We start from the raw sequence: 14,048 nt of genomic DNA on the forward strand, positions 1-14,048 counted from the left end.
GGACATTAGTTTCCGAAAAAAAAATGCAAAACTTGCTCTCATCTGAAAAGAGGACTTTGGACCACTGAGCAACAGTCCAGTTCTTCTTATCCTTAGCCCAGGTAAGATGCCTCTGACATTGTCTGTGGTACAGGAGTGGCTTAACAACAGGAAAACGACAACTGTAGCCACATTCCTTGACACTTCTGTGTGTGGTGGCTCTTGATGCCTTGACCCCAGCCTCAGTGCATTCCTTGTGAAATTCTCTAAAATTCTTGAATCCAGTTTGCGTGACAATCCTCATAAGCCCGTGGTTCTCTCGGTTGGTTGTGCATCTTTTTTTGCCCACACTTTTTTGTTCCACTCAACTTTCAGTTAACATGCTGGGATACAGCACTCTGTGAACAGCCAGCTTATTGGCAATTGATTTTTGTGATTTCCACTAGTAACCAAACTAGCCTAGTGAACCAAACTGAGAGACCATTTTGAAGGCTCAGGAAATCTTTGCAGGTGTTTTGAGTTGATAAGCTGATTGGCATGTCACCATATTCTCATTTGTTGAGATAGTGAATTGGTGGGTTTTTGTTAAATGTGAACCAAAACCATCACAATTAAAAGAACCAAAGACTTAGACTACTTCAGTATGTGTGCATTGAATTTATTTAATACACGAGTTTCACAATTTGGGATGAAATGCTGAAATGAACTTTTCCAAAACATTCTAATTTTAGATGCACCTGTATAACAATAAAACATTGTTACAATGTTTCAAGATAACAAATGAGGGTGGGCGATATGGAAATGTTTTTTTTTTTTTTGAAATATCACGATTTTATCACAATTCTTTGTCATGTTGGTTTTATTATTTTGCAAGTTGTCTGAGAATTACATCCAAACAAATTTCCCTATATAAAGACAAATCCTTTCAAGGTAACAGAAAAAAAAAAGAATGGAAGATATTTAGACCAAGGAGGGCGAGGATAATTTTCTTTTGTTATTTTTTAATAACAAGGATAAAAGAATGACAAAGATATAAATTACAACTACACATGACATACAAATAAAGGAAGAATTCCATTCCATTCAAGAAATTAAATGAACAAATATAAAAATAAAATACTATATGAACCGATTCCTAAAGCAACTGTATTCAATTTCTCCAGTCAAGAGCAGTGTGATTTTTTTTTCTCTCTTTGTGTTTTGTTTTATTTTATTGTTTTATCTGACAGGCTTTAGCGCATGCCCTTTGGTTGTTTGCGGCGCTCAGAAAAAGCACAGGTCAGACCAGCACGCGAATGAAACATTTAAAAGAACACGCTTAGCACATGAGTAACTTTACTGCTGAGTTAACACTGCTGTGAATGCATGTGGCATTGTACAGCCTATATGACGGAGGCTCCAGAACTGCAGCTGATAGAATGTGCACTGTAGCACGATACTATGATATTTCTTCAAAAGCAGATCGTGGAGACCTTTTTATCGTCCATGATCCAAAATTGTCATATCGCACACTCCTAGTTGTTCATTAGTATTTTAAGGGATACTCCACCCTAAAATGAAATTTTTGTAATTAATCACTTACCCCATGTCGTTCCAAACCCGTAAAAGCTCCAGTTGTCTTCGGAACACAATTTAAGATATTTTGGATGAAAACCTGGAGGCTTGAGACTGTCCCATAGACTGCCAAGTAAATAACCATGTCAAGGTCCATAAAAGTTATGAAATGTGTCTTCAGAATACTCCATCTGCCATCAGACATGCAATCTGAGTTATATGAAGTGACAAGAATAATGTAATAGTGTGGGGGATATTTTCTTGGCACACTTTGGGCTCCTTAGTACCAATTGAGCATTGTTTAAATGCACAGATGTTTGAGATATTACAATGTTGACATTTCAATGATCAATAATATATTAACTCGCTATGTATTAAACATTTACTCAGGATCTGTTTGATTATTTCATGATATGTTATTTTTTGAGATAACATAAGACATATTTGTAAATAATAAGCATATTACTTAAAGGGGTCATATCAGTTTTTCCTTTCTCCTTGGAGTGTTACAAGCTCTTGGTGCATGAAGAAGATCTGTAAAGTTACAAGGACTAAAGTCTCAAATCCAAAGAGATATTCTTTATCAAATTTAAGACTCTGCCACGCCCCCCTAAAATGGCTCATTCAAAAATGTAATACGACCCATCAGAGCGTATACTACAATTGTGCCCCTATAGGCAAAAGGTCTTTTTCATATTAATGTTTTGTAATCTTTTATCTGCACTCTGATTTGCGTTTCGTGTAGCTCAGTTTGTAGATTATTGTGTTATACCTTGATATGTAATCATGGTATCATGGCTTCGATCCCAGAGAATGATCAGAAATAGGGGTACAGTAGGAGTCCATATCTGTCCCCCAAGGTACAATCTACACTAACGTACCCCATAGGGCTTATTATTGGACCTCAAGGTACATGTATGTACCTTTTTGAGGGTCAAAAAACGTTAGTGACTACTGTTATAACAATGTTTTCACTTAACAGTTTTATAATGTTTTTAGACAATGTTATCCTACCTTTAAAGAGAACGTTCTGGGAACTTAAATCAAACTACCCGCTAAAAACATTAATAGAACACTGCCTGATAATGTTATAAAAAAATTTTTAGAACAAAAAAATTCTTACTGGGTAGACCCTTGACTTTTGTCTCAGTTTATTTTTCTCTGATTGTTGTAACCATGTGTTTATGAGACATGTTTGTTATAACTCAAAATCATAGAGAGAATATTATCAGATATTGGTTGTTATGCAGCATTTTGTTGATGACAATCATCAATTATGGTGTTGTTCAGAGTCAAAAATCAGGCGGAATAGGTGTTCCAGAATGAGTTCGGATGTTTACAATAAAAAACATTCAAAGAGACAGTGGTTCTTTCATAATCAGTCAAAAAGGACTTTTCAATTATCTTGTGCTTATACATCTTTCTTCTATGACAGCAATCACACACACACACACACACACACACACACACACACACACAATGCTGCAATGCATGCTGGGTACTATTTTAGTACAAAACTCATCCATGGCTCCCAGCATGCATTGCAGCATGTTTTTTTTATGGTCACCATTATTGATGTCTGTGTGTGACTAATTGGTACCATAGAAGACCAAACTGTTTGGAAAGTCTTTATATTAACTGATTATTACAGAACCACTGGCTCTTAGCATCACTTTTACTATAATCAATCCAACTAATTACACAACACTTGTTTCATCAGCGAATAGACTCCAAGCACTTCAATAACGAATGATTATCTTCACCAATATACAATATAACAACTAACACCTAGGTACAGATTTGGAAAAAATATGCTTGCCTGAAAACACTGTAAGTTGTTTTGGATAAAAGCAGCCTTTGTGTTTTTGTGTAACACTTGATGATACTTTTTGTGGGTTTTTGATTTAGAACAAATATGTTTTAGAAACATAAGATCCCAACAGCCAGAAAAAGAACTAATACAGAAATAAAGGGTTAAGAGCCCAACTAAAGCAAACACTGATCTCTTACATGGTTACTTCAAATGAAACAATAAATCAACATCTAAACCTTAGTTCATTCTCAATAAGATCTTCTGTAGACATCTGACAGAAATAAAGTCAGTCTGGTTATTAATAAGTGGAGCTGGTGATGCTGTTTGTGGAGTTGTTTAATCAGATCTTGAGAGATTTCATGTATTTTATTTCAGTTGATTTCATCTAAGGCTGGGTCTGAAGTCAGTTGTAGTAGTTCTTGTGTTTCTCTTTTCTTCAGTGATTCTGTTTGTTAACAGCAGCTGTTCATCACTAATTCACAATTATCACTCAGTTAATCACTTAATTGCAATGTATATCTTCTTTCAGTGAACTCAACTGAATTAAGTTCAGAGTACTCATAACTGTTAGTTTTTTTTTTAACTTAAATGGTTTAAGGCAATCGGTTTCCTCAAATGGTTTGAGTTAACATAACTTAAGGATATCTGTTTACTCAAACCATTTAAGTTAAGTTTACTTGTCGGGTATTACAGTCAAGGCAATCGGTTTACTCAAACGGTTTGAGTTAAGTTAACTTGTCGGGTTTTACAGTGAGAAGCATTCCTATTAAGGGGAGGAATACATTAAATGTAGACACCCTTATACATGGGGGTCTCCCTTGGCAGGAATCGTAGATCAGACCGGAAAAAGGGCACTCAAAGGGACCTCAAAGGGGCATGGGCTCAAAATATTTTGCCTAGTAGTAATGGGGAATGTTTTGTTGTGAAAACCTGGCAACCATGGCTACCATTGACATAGCAGTCATCAAAACAATAATATAGTGCTCCAAGTGGCCCTCCCTGTGCCCAAAATGGGTTGCCTGTGGATGAGGATCCAAAACAAGGTTGTCATGCTCCACTTCACAGTTCACAGGAGTTTTATAATGACAGGACACACATTTATGCAACACTTCAAAAGGAACAGCTGCTCGTTCCGTGCATCATACGTCATTTCTGTGTCATTGCACATGCGCAGTCTTTTCAGTTTCATGGTTCAATCCCATTGAGTGTTTACATGCACTCTCAGTCATATTAGAAGAGGAATAAACCACCTCCTTCAATCTGATCAAAATTTAATTCTGAACAAGCTCAATCTGAACAGCCGTCAATCCGATTAAAAATGGATTATTTGGTTGAATGTAAACTTAGCCTTCGAGCACTCCATTGAAAATTTACATATAACGTAGCAATCACACTTACAGTTTGTGGTTTGGAGATGCTGGTTGGTTAAAAAAGTATTTTAGAAGCCAAAATTAAAGTGAAGATTAGAGAAGCTGTCCTCACGAATGATGAGCACACAACAAAAGGTTTGAATTGTATTGCTGTAGTATTGTGGAAAAAATAATTTTAACCACCGATTCTTCTAATCATTATCTATCGGCAATGAAAACAAAATAAACTTGCTTTCACAGTGCAGAACACAGCATCTTCTCGACACGATGTAAACACACTAACTAGAGAAGTGTTTGTGGGGAGGCGGGGATTATGCAATTGTATTACCTAGAGACATTTCACGAGTTCACGCTTACATATGATTAGCTGAGGAATGGAATGCGTATTTGTCATGCTGTCCCGGTGAAGGGCTCCAAGCTCGGGAATGGCCCGAACCTAGAGTACCCCCCCTTCCCCGTCTAGTTGTAAAATGAACTTGAAGTGAGGAGATGGGGTGGAGGAGGGATGCTGATAAACCGTCAATGGATAGAGGTAAGTCAGCAGTATGTATACTGTGGTATTTATTACTTGATTGTTGTCCACCAGTATTGATTAGGCTAAGTATCTGACGCGCTCCTCCCAAGCCAGGCAAAATATTAGAAAATATAATGACTCGTTAAGGAGTTGAATTATCATTCAAATCCATAATCTAAATCAAAAATCAATTACAATTAATCGCACAGCCCTAAGTAAAATGTCAAACACTGAACCGTCTGCTTAGAGCACACACCTAATGTTTTAAACTGTTTAGATAGCAGGGAACAGTCAAGATTGTTACATATAAAAATGACATGCTTAATGTTATGAAGTGAATTGAGCAGCAGAAAAAAACTAAGTGCACTGAATCCAGTTCTCTGCAGTTTATATGGCCAAATACACACAAAATTATGTCAGAATTCCAGTCTTGGTGAGTATTCATACCTAAATTAAAAATAATGTATTACATGGTACCCAGACAGACACAACTGAAGTCATAAAAACACATTTAAACTCACCAACTAGACACCACAAACACAAACAGAACCAAAATCGGTGAAACATCTTCAAAAGGTATCCGTCTTTAAATATGAATAGACAAACTCTTCAAAGAAATGACTGACACACTGATGTAAAGCTCCACTGTAATAAAATGATGTTACCAACATCTAAAATAACTACAAGTGTTAATACATGTGACCATCTAGCACAGAGCTTGGCAACGTTTTCGGCACTATGTGCCATTTTTCATTTTTGTGGTTAACCATTGTACCAATCCCTATCCACCCCTTTTTTAAAGACACCATACAACAGAAGTAGCGATTTGTCTCTATTGTGACGTCAATCCGGGTGGGAAGGGAGTCTGCCTGAATGACTGACCGAGTCCTCCATTGGATTAAGTCATTTTCATAAAACAATAGTTTGTGATGTCCTAAGAGTAATGTTGTGGTTATATTCTAATATCCTTTCAACTTTAAGGGTAGTGTACTCCCCCATGGCTTGTGTCAGCACTGGTCGATGCATTGATTTCTATAAAGTGAAGCATCAGCTTTAGTTTTTCCCTGAGAGTTTACCCCTCACGTCACTAGCTCTGCCCTTGTGCCTTAGCTTGTGACCGGAAGAGAAGAGTCGTTTTGAGGGGGAGGTCAACGTTTTGATTAAAGATTACTAGGGCACATGCATATATAAAAATAATAATAATGAAGGTACATGGATAAATTATTAAAAATAAACACTACAGGATTCCATTAAAGACATAAGAATTTTAAATTTTTATTTAATGGCGACTTTAATGCATGCTGTATGTATACAGTACTCAAGCATTTTTAAATGATCAGATAAAAACTTGAACTTGAGTTGAAGAAAGATGTGACAGAGGGACAGACGCAGATACACAAGCAACTTCAGTCTCTCTCTCTCAAAATGACCATATTTAAGGGGGAATAAAGTTATGTAGTTTGCATCACTGGATATAGCTGGAGGAATACAAAGGTAAATTTAAATTTATTTTATAAAACAGTTGACCAATATTAAATGATTTGCAGCAAAATCTTTCCTTGCTCTCTTTCAACGTTAACACACAAAACTTAATAATACAAGTATTTATAGCTCCTAACAGGCTTTCACTATGAGATATTATTACCTCAAAATGTACGTCGTAATGCAGTTTTCTCTATTGCTCAAGTGCCAGTGAATATCCCTCTGTGTGCCACTGTTGGTAACGTGTGGTGTAGTAGGTTGCCGACCCCTGATCAAACAGCTTCTTTCATACATCACACTTTGAGCTCCAGTAGGCCTCAGCTTCCTGTAGATCAATTACATAATTTTCAACAGAAATAAACTGACCCATAACGTGTTAAAAGTATTTTTAAGCAACAGTTCCTCTTGTCATGAGATCCTGAGAGTGTTTGTTCTTCGTTTCTTATCAAATGTCTCAAATGTTTCTCCTCTTAAACTGATTTCAGAGTTTCTCTGATGGCCTTTGGGGTAGGAATAAAATGAAATATTACGAGAATAACGTCAAAATGTTTCGAGAATAAAGTCGAAATATTAAGAGAATAAAGTCAAAATACTACAAGAATAAAGTGGAAATATTTTGAGAATAAAGTCAAAATATTATGAAAATAAAGATTCAATGTTTTGAGAATAAAAAAAAGTAAAATAAAAAAGTTGAAATGATTCAAGAATCTAAATTGTAGAAAAGTTATAATATTTTGAGATTATAGCCTTTATTGCTCATGCAAATGGCCTGGACTGAGAGCACTGGGAGAAGTTTTCAGGCCACAAGGGATTGATTTGAATTTTTTTGCGTCTAAGTGGCTGCGTCGTGTTACTGGGATGAAGAAGAGTCCATTTTAATGACTCGCGGAAACAGCTTAATATCAAGAATATGATATTTATTGACAGACTGAACAGGAACAACCTTTTAACTTAACATGAGCTCACACACCCAATTGACATTCCTTTGGGGGGCGCTGTAGCTCTCTTATTTAACCCTTTTGTAATAGGGTTACCTCACGGGGACTGTTGGAAATAATACTTAATTGTACACTTTATTCTCGAAAGATTTCGACTTTATTCTCAAAACAGTTTGACTTTATTCTCATAATATTTCTACTTTATTCTTGTAGTTTTTTTTTGTTTATTCTCGTAATTTCTACTTTATTCTTGAAATATTATGACTTCAATCCCATAATCTTAGATTTAAAAAAATAAAAATAACGTGGCACTAAAACGCCGTCGTACTCTACATTTACTCCTCTTTTGGAAAGTCGTGGAAATGCTATCATGGATTTTTTTCTTTTCTTTTGCTGTTTGAATGTAGCTACATTATTCAATACAATCATACAATTTGTAATGTATATGTAATTGCTTCAGAAAATCTTGCAGAGTTACAAAAATAATTTAATAGTAATAAAAAGTAAAAATGATGTTTCATGAGTATTAGCTAAATAATAATGTAAATATTTATGTATAATGTTAAATATAATGTTTTTATAATTTATAATATACTACTTCATCTGCCATCATACCTGTGGCTTGTTTATTCCATAATTCCCTCCCTTTTTAAGTTCCCCTCATGTGTAGTCTTGTGTCTGACTGTTGTGGTGTGAACATGCTACACTTTCTTCGTGACCTACTCCCAGACTTGTTGTGTTTTGTCTTGTCGTGTTTTCATAGGCTCAAAGTGCAGCTTAATGTTTTCAGTTTGTCTTCTCTTCTGCTTGCTCTCAGCCTCTCGTTTCACCAGACTTCTGTTCCCTAGGTCCTGGCCTGACATTACCAGAACTGTGTTTTTTGGCTTCTCCACTCCTGCCCCTCTTCGGCGCACTCTACAAGGAACTCTCTGCTCTGATGTTGTGTCAGTTCCGATGCTTGGACTCTGTGAGCTGTTCTCATTCCACTCTGACATTAAATAGTTTTCTCTTATTGTGAGATCCTAAGTGTTTGCCTCTGCTCTCTCCTGTAACTGTCTTCAGCTCATTTGTTCTTCATTTCTTATCAAATGTCTCAATTGTTTTTTCTCTCAGACTTATTTCAGAGTTTCTCTAATGGCCTTTTAGGCAGGAATAGATCGAAGTCTACTATAAAGATAACGATATTATCATCCTCACCAGTGATCGATGTCGTCTGTTCATTCTAAGTGCACACGCGTCTGCTGCTTTAAATTCTAGAACAGTACCTGAAGCACCTTAATCTACAAACCCAGCTAGAATTTTTTTATTCTAAAAATGTTCTAAACATTCCCATGGATTGTTCTAACAATATTTTTAGCGGGTAGTTTTATTTTTGTTCCCAGAACATTCTCTCAAAAGATAGGATAACGTTATCTAAAAACCTTCTAAAAATGTTTATTTATAACATTATTAGAACATTATCCCCTAACATTCTAATTAAGATTTAAACATATGTTTAGATGTTGGATGTTGATGTCTGTTTAAAAGTAATAGTTTGGTTTGATGTCACCATAATGGTGGTAAGTGTGGGCTTTAGTTGTGCAATTTGACACTTACTTGTCAGTGATGTTCTTTAGCTGCTGTAATCTTTTTTATAGCAAAAACAGCAAGAGAACATGTGGTTAGACGACTCCGGTTGCTTGCTATTGATTAATACAACATGCTATTGATTAATACAACACATATGCGGTCTGTTTGCCTGTTTTCACCCATTATAATGTATAGTGCATATTTTTTATGAAAACAGCCTAATGGCTCAAGCGCATGAGACCCAGCTGAATTTAAAGCAGATTATTTCAAGCACTTAAAAAAAAAATTGTCACACAAAGATCAAGATTTAGTGTATGAATCTCAACAATGGTGACATGCTTCATGCTGCAATGTATTCTGGGTACATCATGCAAAACTCATCCATGGCACCCAGAATGCATTGCGGCATGAAGCTTATCACCATTGTTGAGATTCATACACTAATTATTGAGGTCTCTGTGTGTCTAAGCAGTCTCTAGTTCATTAACAATGTAATTTAAAAAGAACAGACAAAATATGATATGAACTTGTAGAATCTTATGCACTGCATCTTCTCTAGACTCTAATGTTAAATTAATAGCATAGATTCAGCTCCAGATAAAACCAGTTGATCAGATCACTACATGAAAAAAAGTTTTAATATCAGCAAGTAACCAACATCACCTGACGACAGTTTTCTCGCACTGTTTGTGCTATAACAAATATAGTTATAGTGGTTAAATGAACAGATACACTGAAAAAGAATCATACTACCTAAGTACTGATCACCATAATGGTGACGTCAAACTAAACCATTATTTTCAATAAACCATCAACACCTCTGTTAAACTCAATAAGAACTTTTTTACACTTATGACAGAAATAAATCTTGTAATAAGTGCAGTTGGTAATACTGTTTTTGGAGTTATTTACACTAGAGTTTGACACCAAACAGAGGTTGGGTTTTCACTTTCAACCAACAGTTTGACTTCTGAGCAATGTAAGTTCACATCTAGTGTGATGGGAAGCTTTATTAGAATGTTAGAGAATAATGTTGTAACAATGCTATCAATAGACATTTTTAGAATGTTTTTTGAGAATGTTATCCTAATTTTTAGCAGAACATTCTGGGAACTAAAATAAAACTAGCCGCTGAAAACGTTCCTAGAACATTAAAAATTTCTAGTTGGGAAATCACATTTTTAGCTCACCAAGTCATACAATTTGTAATGTTTTAGCTGTATATGTGATTTGCTTCAGAAAGTCTTGCAGAGTTACAAAAATAACAATTTAATAGTAATACAAATGACATTTAATCTGTATAAGTTTAATAATAATGTAAACATTTATGTATAATTAAATGTTTTAATAATGTAAAACTTCATATGCACTGATTACCTTTGTATTCCTCCAGGAGGTGCTCGACAACTTTAATAAATTATGGAAAGACTCTCAGAACCTCAGAGCCTCAGAGCGAGAACACTTTATTGATAAAGGCAAGCAAATACAGATGACAAAAAGACAGAAAAGTGAGATCTGTGTGTCTAATCTGACAGATATATAGACAAAGCCTTCAAACTGAATGTGTACAATAATAACAATGCAAGAGAGGAACATTTGAAATCAAAAATGAAAAATTACTGAATGCGAGCATCTTTGGTAATCTTCAGTATTGACCATGACAAATACTTGCATTTGATACTTTGAGCATATCTGAGCATTTGAAAATTAACCACATCAATATCAGAGGATAAATATAAAGAATATAAGAAATAACATCATCCTTTATGTTTCTGATGTGTGAGTATGTGCTTGCTCTTGTTCAGCTCTTTTGGATCTGCTCTCTACTCTCCATAGACAGAAACACTGAGAGCTTTTAATAACTGAATTATCGGTCCTCTCTCCATCAGGAGCACATAACGTCCAGCATGTTGAGTTGTGATGTTTGTGATGGTCAGAGATCCAGTTTGATCGTCCAGCTTCAGTCTGTCTCTGAATCTCCCATCAAGAACATCATCATACACAGTGATATTATTGACCCATGGTGTGATTCCAGCTATAAAAGTAATTTCATTCATATACAACCACACAAACATTTCACCCGTTGTTATTTCAGTACGACCAGAGTTTATAGTGAGTGAATTTCCCTCCTTTACTGATGTTTCATCTGGATCAAACAGAAAAGGGGTTGTCACAAAGTAATGCAATTTAAATCCTTCATGTTTGTTTACTCAAGTAATTAGTTTTAAATGTAATCTCCAACAGAATAATAATATAAAACAACAGAACAGACAGAAAAAAGCAAAATAGTGTGCAGAAAAAATATTGTATCTGGTGATAAAAAAATAAAACGATGGAACAAATAACTCACCATAGACAGCGAGAAGGAACCTCTTTTTCTCATTTTTGATCTGTAGTTCATAAGCTCCAGCATGTTGAGTTGTGATGTTTGTGATGGTCAGAGATCCAGTTTGATCATCCAGCTTCAGTCTGTCTCTGAATCTCCCATCAAGAACATCATCATATACAGTCATGCTGTTGGTCTGTTTATTGATTTCAGCTAGTAAAGTGTTTTCACTTCTAAACCTCCACCGAATCTCGTCGTCCATTATTTCAGTAAGATCAGAGTTTATAGTGACTGAATCTCCCTCCTTCATTAATATTTCATCTACATTATCAAAAACACACAGAGAACAAACAGAAACAGGTTTCATCACAGATTCAGAGTCTTATCTGATGGTTTACTGAAGTAAAACTTTTGAAGTGTAAATTTGAAATGAATTATATAAAAGAACAGAAATGGTGTTTGGATTAATAACTGTATGTTTGTGCTGATTTAAGGATCAATCATTGACCAAACAACTGAATCCAACAGTATTCTGCATGAAGGTCTTTTACTTGAGCTTCAGCAAAGTTCACTTAATTTGTATTAGTTTAGCTTCAATTTGATTTCAGTTTTGAATTTAAACTGACGCCAATTTCACATGACAATAAAACACATAATGTTATTAATTTAGATATTTGATTATTCTAGTATTCCCTTACTCTTTGATTGTTTGTTTATTCAGGTGCACAGATGATGCACCATAAATTTAACTCACCAATGATATTAAGAAAGAAACTCTTCCTCACACTCTTGCTCTCCAGTACATAAAGTCCAGCATGTTCGTGTCTGCTGTCTGTGATGGTCAGAGATCCAGTTTGATTGTCCAGCTTCAGTCTGTCTCTGAATCTCTCATCAAGAACATCATCATATACAGTCAGGTTGCCGACCCGTTTATTGATTTCAGCTATTAAAGTATTTTCATATCCAAACCTCCATTGAATCACATCATCATCCTTCATTTCAGTAAGACCAGAGTTCAGAGTGACTGAATCTCCAGGTTTCATTAACTTAATTTCCTGACCAAACACATCTGCAGAGTGTATCACATATTGACGTTTTAAAATCACTTGATGTTGATTTTGATCACTAAAATACTTTAAATCTTTGATTTTGAAGTTAATAATATTCTGCAGCAAAAGACAAAATATGGTCAATGAAAAAAATATATACACACGCATTTATATATATAGATAATAACAACAGTACAGTAGTGGCCAAAAGTCATGTCATGACTACAAAAACTGACATCTTCAAACTTGATTAAGATTACTTTTAAACTGGTTATAGATTTTGTAAGCATATTCAGCAGTTTTTTTTTTTGGAGTCAATCATTTTATTAATGATAATACAATGAAACATACCGAATTTTGTGAAGATAGTTTTTGGCTAAGCTGTCATAGAAAGAAAGAGAGACAAGAGAGAACCAACAAAATATTATTAACTGATTATGCTGTAGTTTTTTTTTTCTTTCCTCATATTAATTTTTAAAAAAATATTTCCTCATATGTTGATGGTTCATTCCAGCTTGCTGTCAGGGTTGCACTACGGAGTGGAGTGTGGAGCAAGGAACAGAGGGAGACGAAGAGTACATCAATCCAGAGAAGTTTATTTATATTAAGGAAACTCACGTAGCACATGTAGAAATGAGCAATACAAGATGCTAAACTGAACACAGGGAAAACTATTTATACGGGACAGTGTGATGGGAAGACTAGAAACACTTGGGTCAATGGAAACACAGGAAACAGCTGGGATTAAATCAAGTACGTGGGAGACAGAAACTGATTCACAAAAAAAAAAAAAAAAAAAAAATAGACCAATCCCCTCAAGATATCACTTTTGGTCACTAGTGTAAATGAAGATGCTTTTACTTTAATCTTTAATGTCACACTAAAATGAATGCTGTTGGGTATTTGAGCTTCATATTTATTTTATTTAATCACTAATAACTAAGTTCACACCTGAATTGATTTTACAGTAAAAAAATAAAATATAATCTCTGACTACTCTAACCACTAGTTTATTACATGATATCACAACAGAAGCAACTGAAGCCATAAAAACACATTCAAACTCACCATCCAGATGCCACAAACACAAACAGAACAAAACTAATTTGATTGCCATTTTCCTCATCAGTCCACTGAAAAGCTGACGATATTATCCTTTAGAATGTCTTAAATATGAGTGAACTGTGATATTTATCTGGTTGTGTACGAATCCTCCCCTAACCTTCATCTCAGTTTACTTTCAGACGTCCATCCTCTTTTACATCACAGAAAATAAACAGAGTTTTTGTTGATCTTGTGTTTTCAAACTCAAAAGGAACAGGCAAAGTTCAGACGATCAGCAAACAGCTTGTCTGAAGCAATTTAAGTCAAAGTTTAAATCAAAACCAGTGTAAAATTAGCAAAAACAAATAGGCTTGGTAATGTGTCTCCGTCAACACCAGTGTTTTCAAGTG

The 14,048-nt window shown here is 35.0% G+C and overlaps 1 protein-coding gene across 1 annotated transcript in view; it reads right to left on the bottom strand.

Annotated features, from left to right (window-relative positions):
- Positions 1-14,048, bottom strand: part of LOC132159484 (uncharacterized) — a 280,693-nt gene that overhangs the window by 72,808 nt on the left and 193,837 nt on the right. The window contains exon 3 of the mRNA XM_059569007.1: positions 11,570-11,866. Coding sequence (XP_059424990.1) covers positions 11,570-11,866 — 297 coding nt within the window. The remainder of the gene's footprint in view (positions 1-11,569; positions 11,867-14,048) is intronic.

Source organism: Carassius carassius, chromosome 16 (assembly GCF_963082965.1).
Source record: "Carassius carassius chromosome 16, fCarCar2.1, whole genome shotgun sequence".
In the NCBI taxonomy this organism is placed as follows: Eukaryota; Metazoa; Chordata; class Actinopteri; order Cypriniformes; family Cyprinidae; genus Carassius; species Carassius carassius.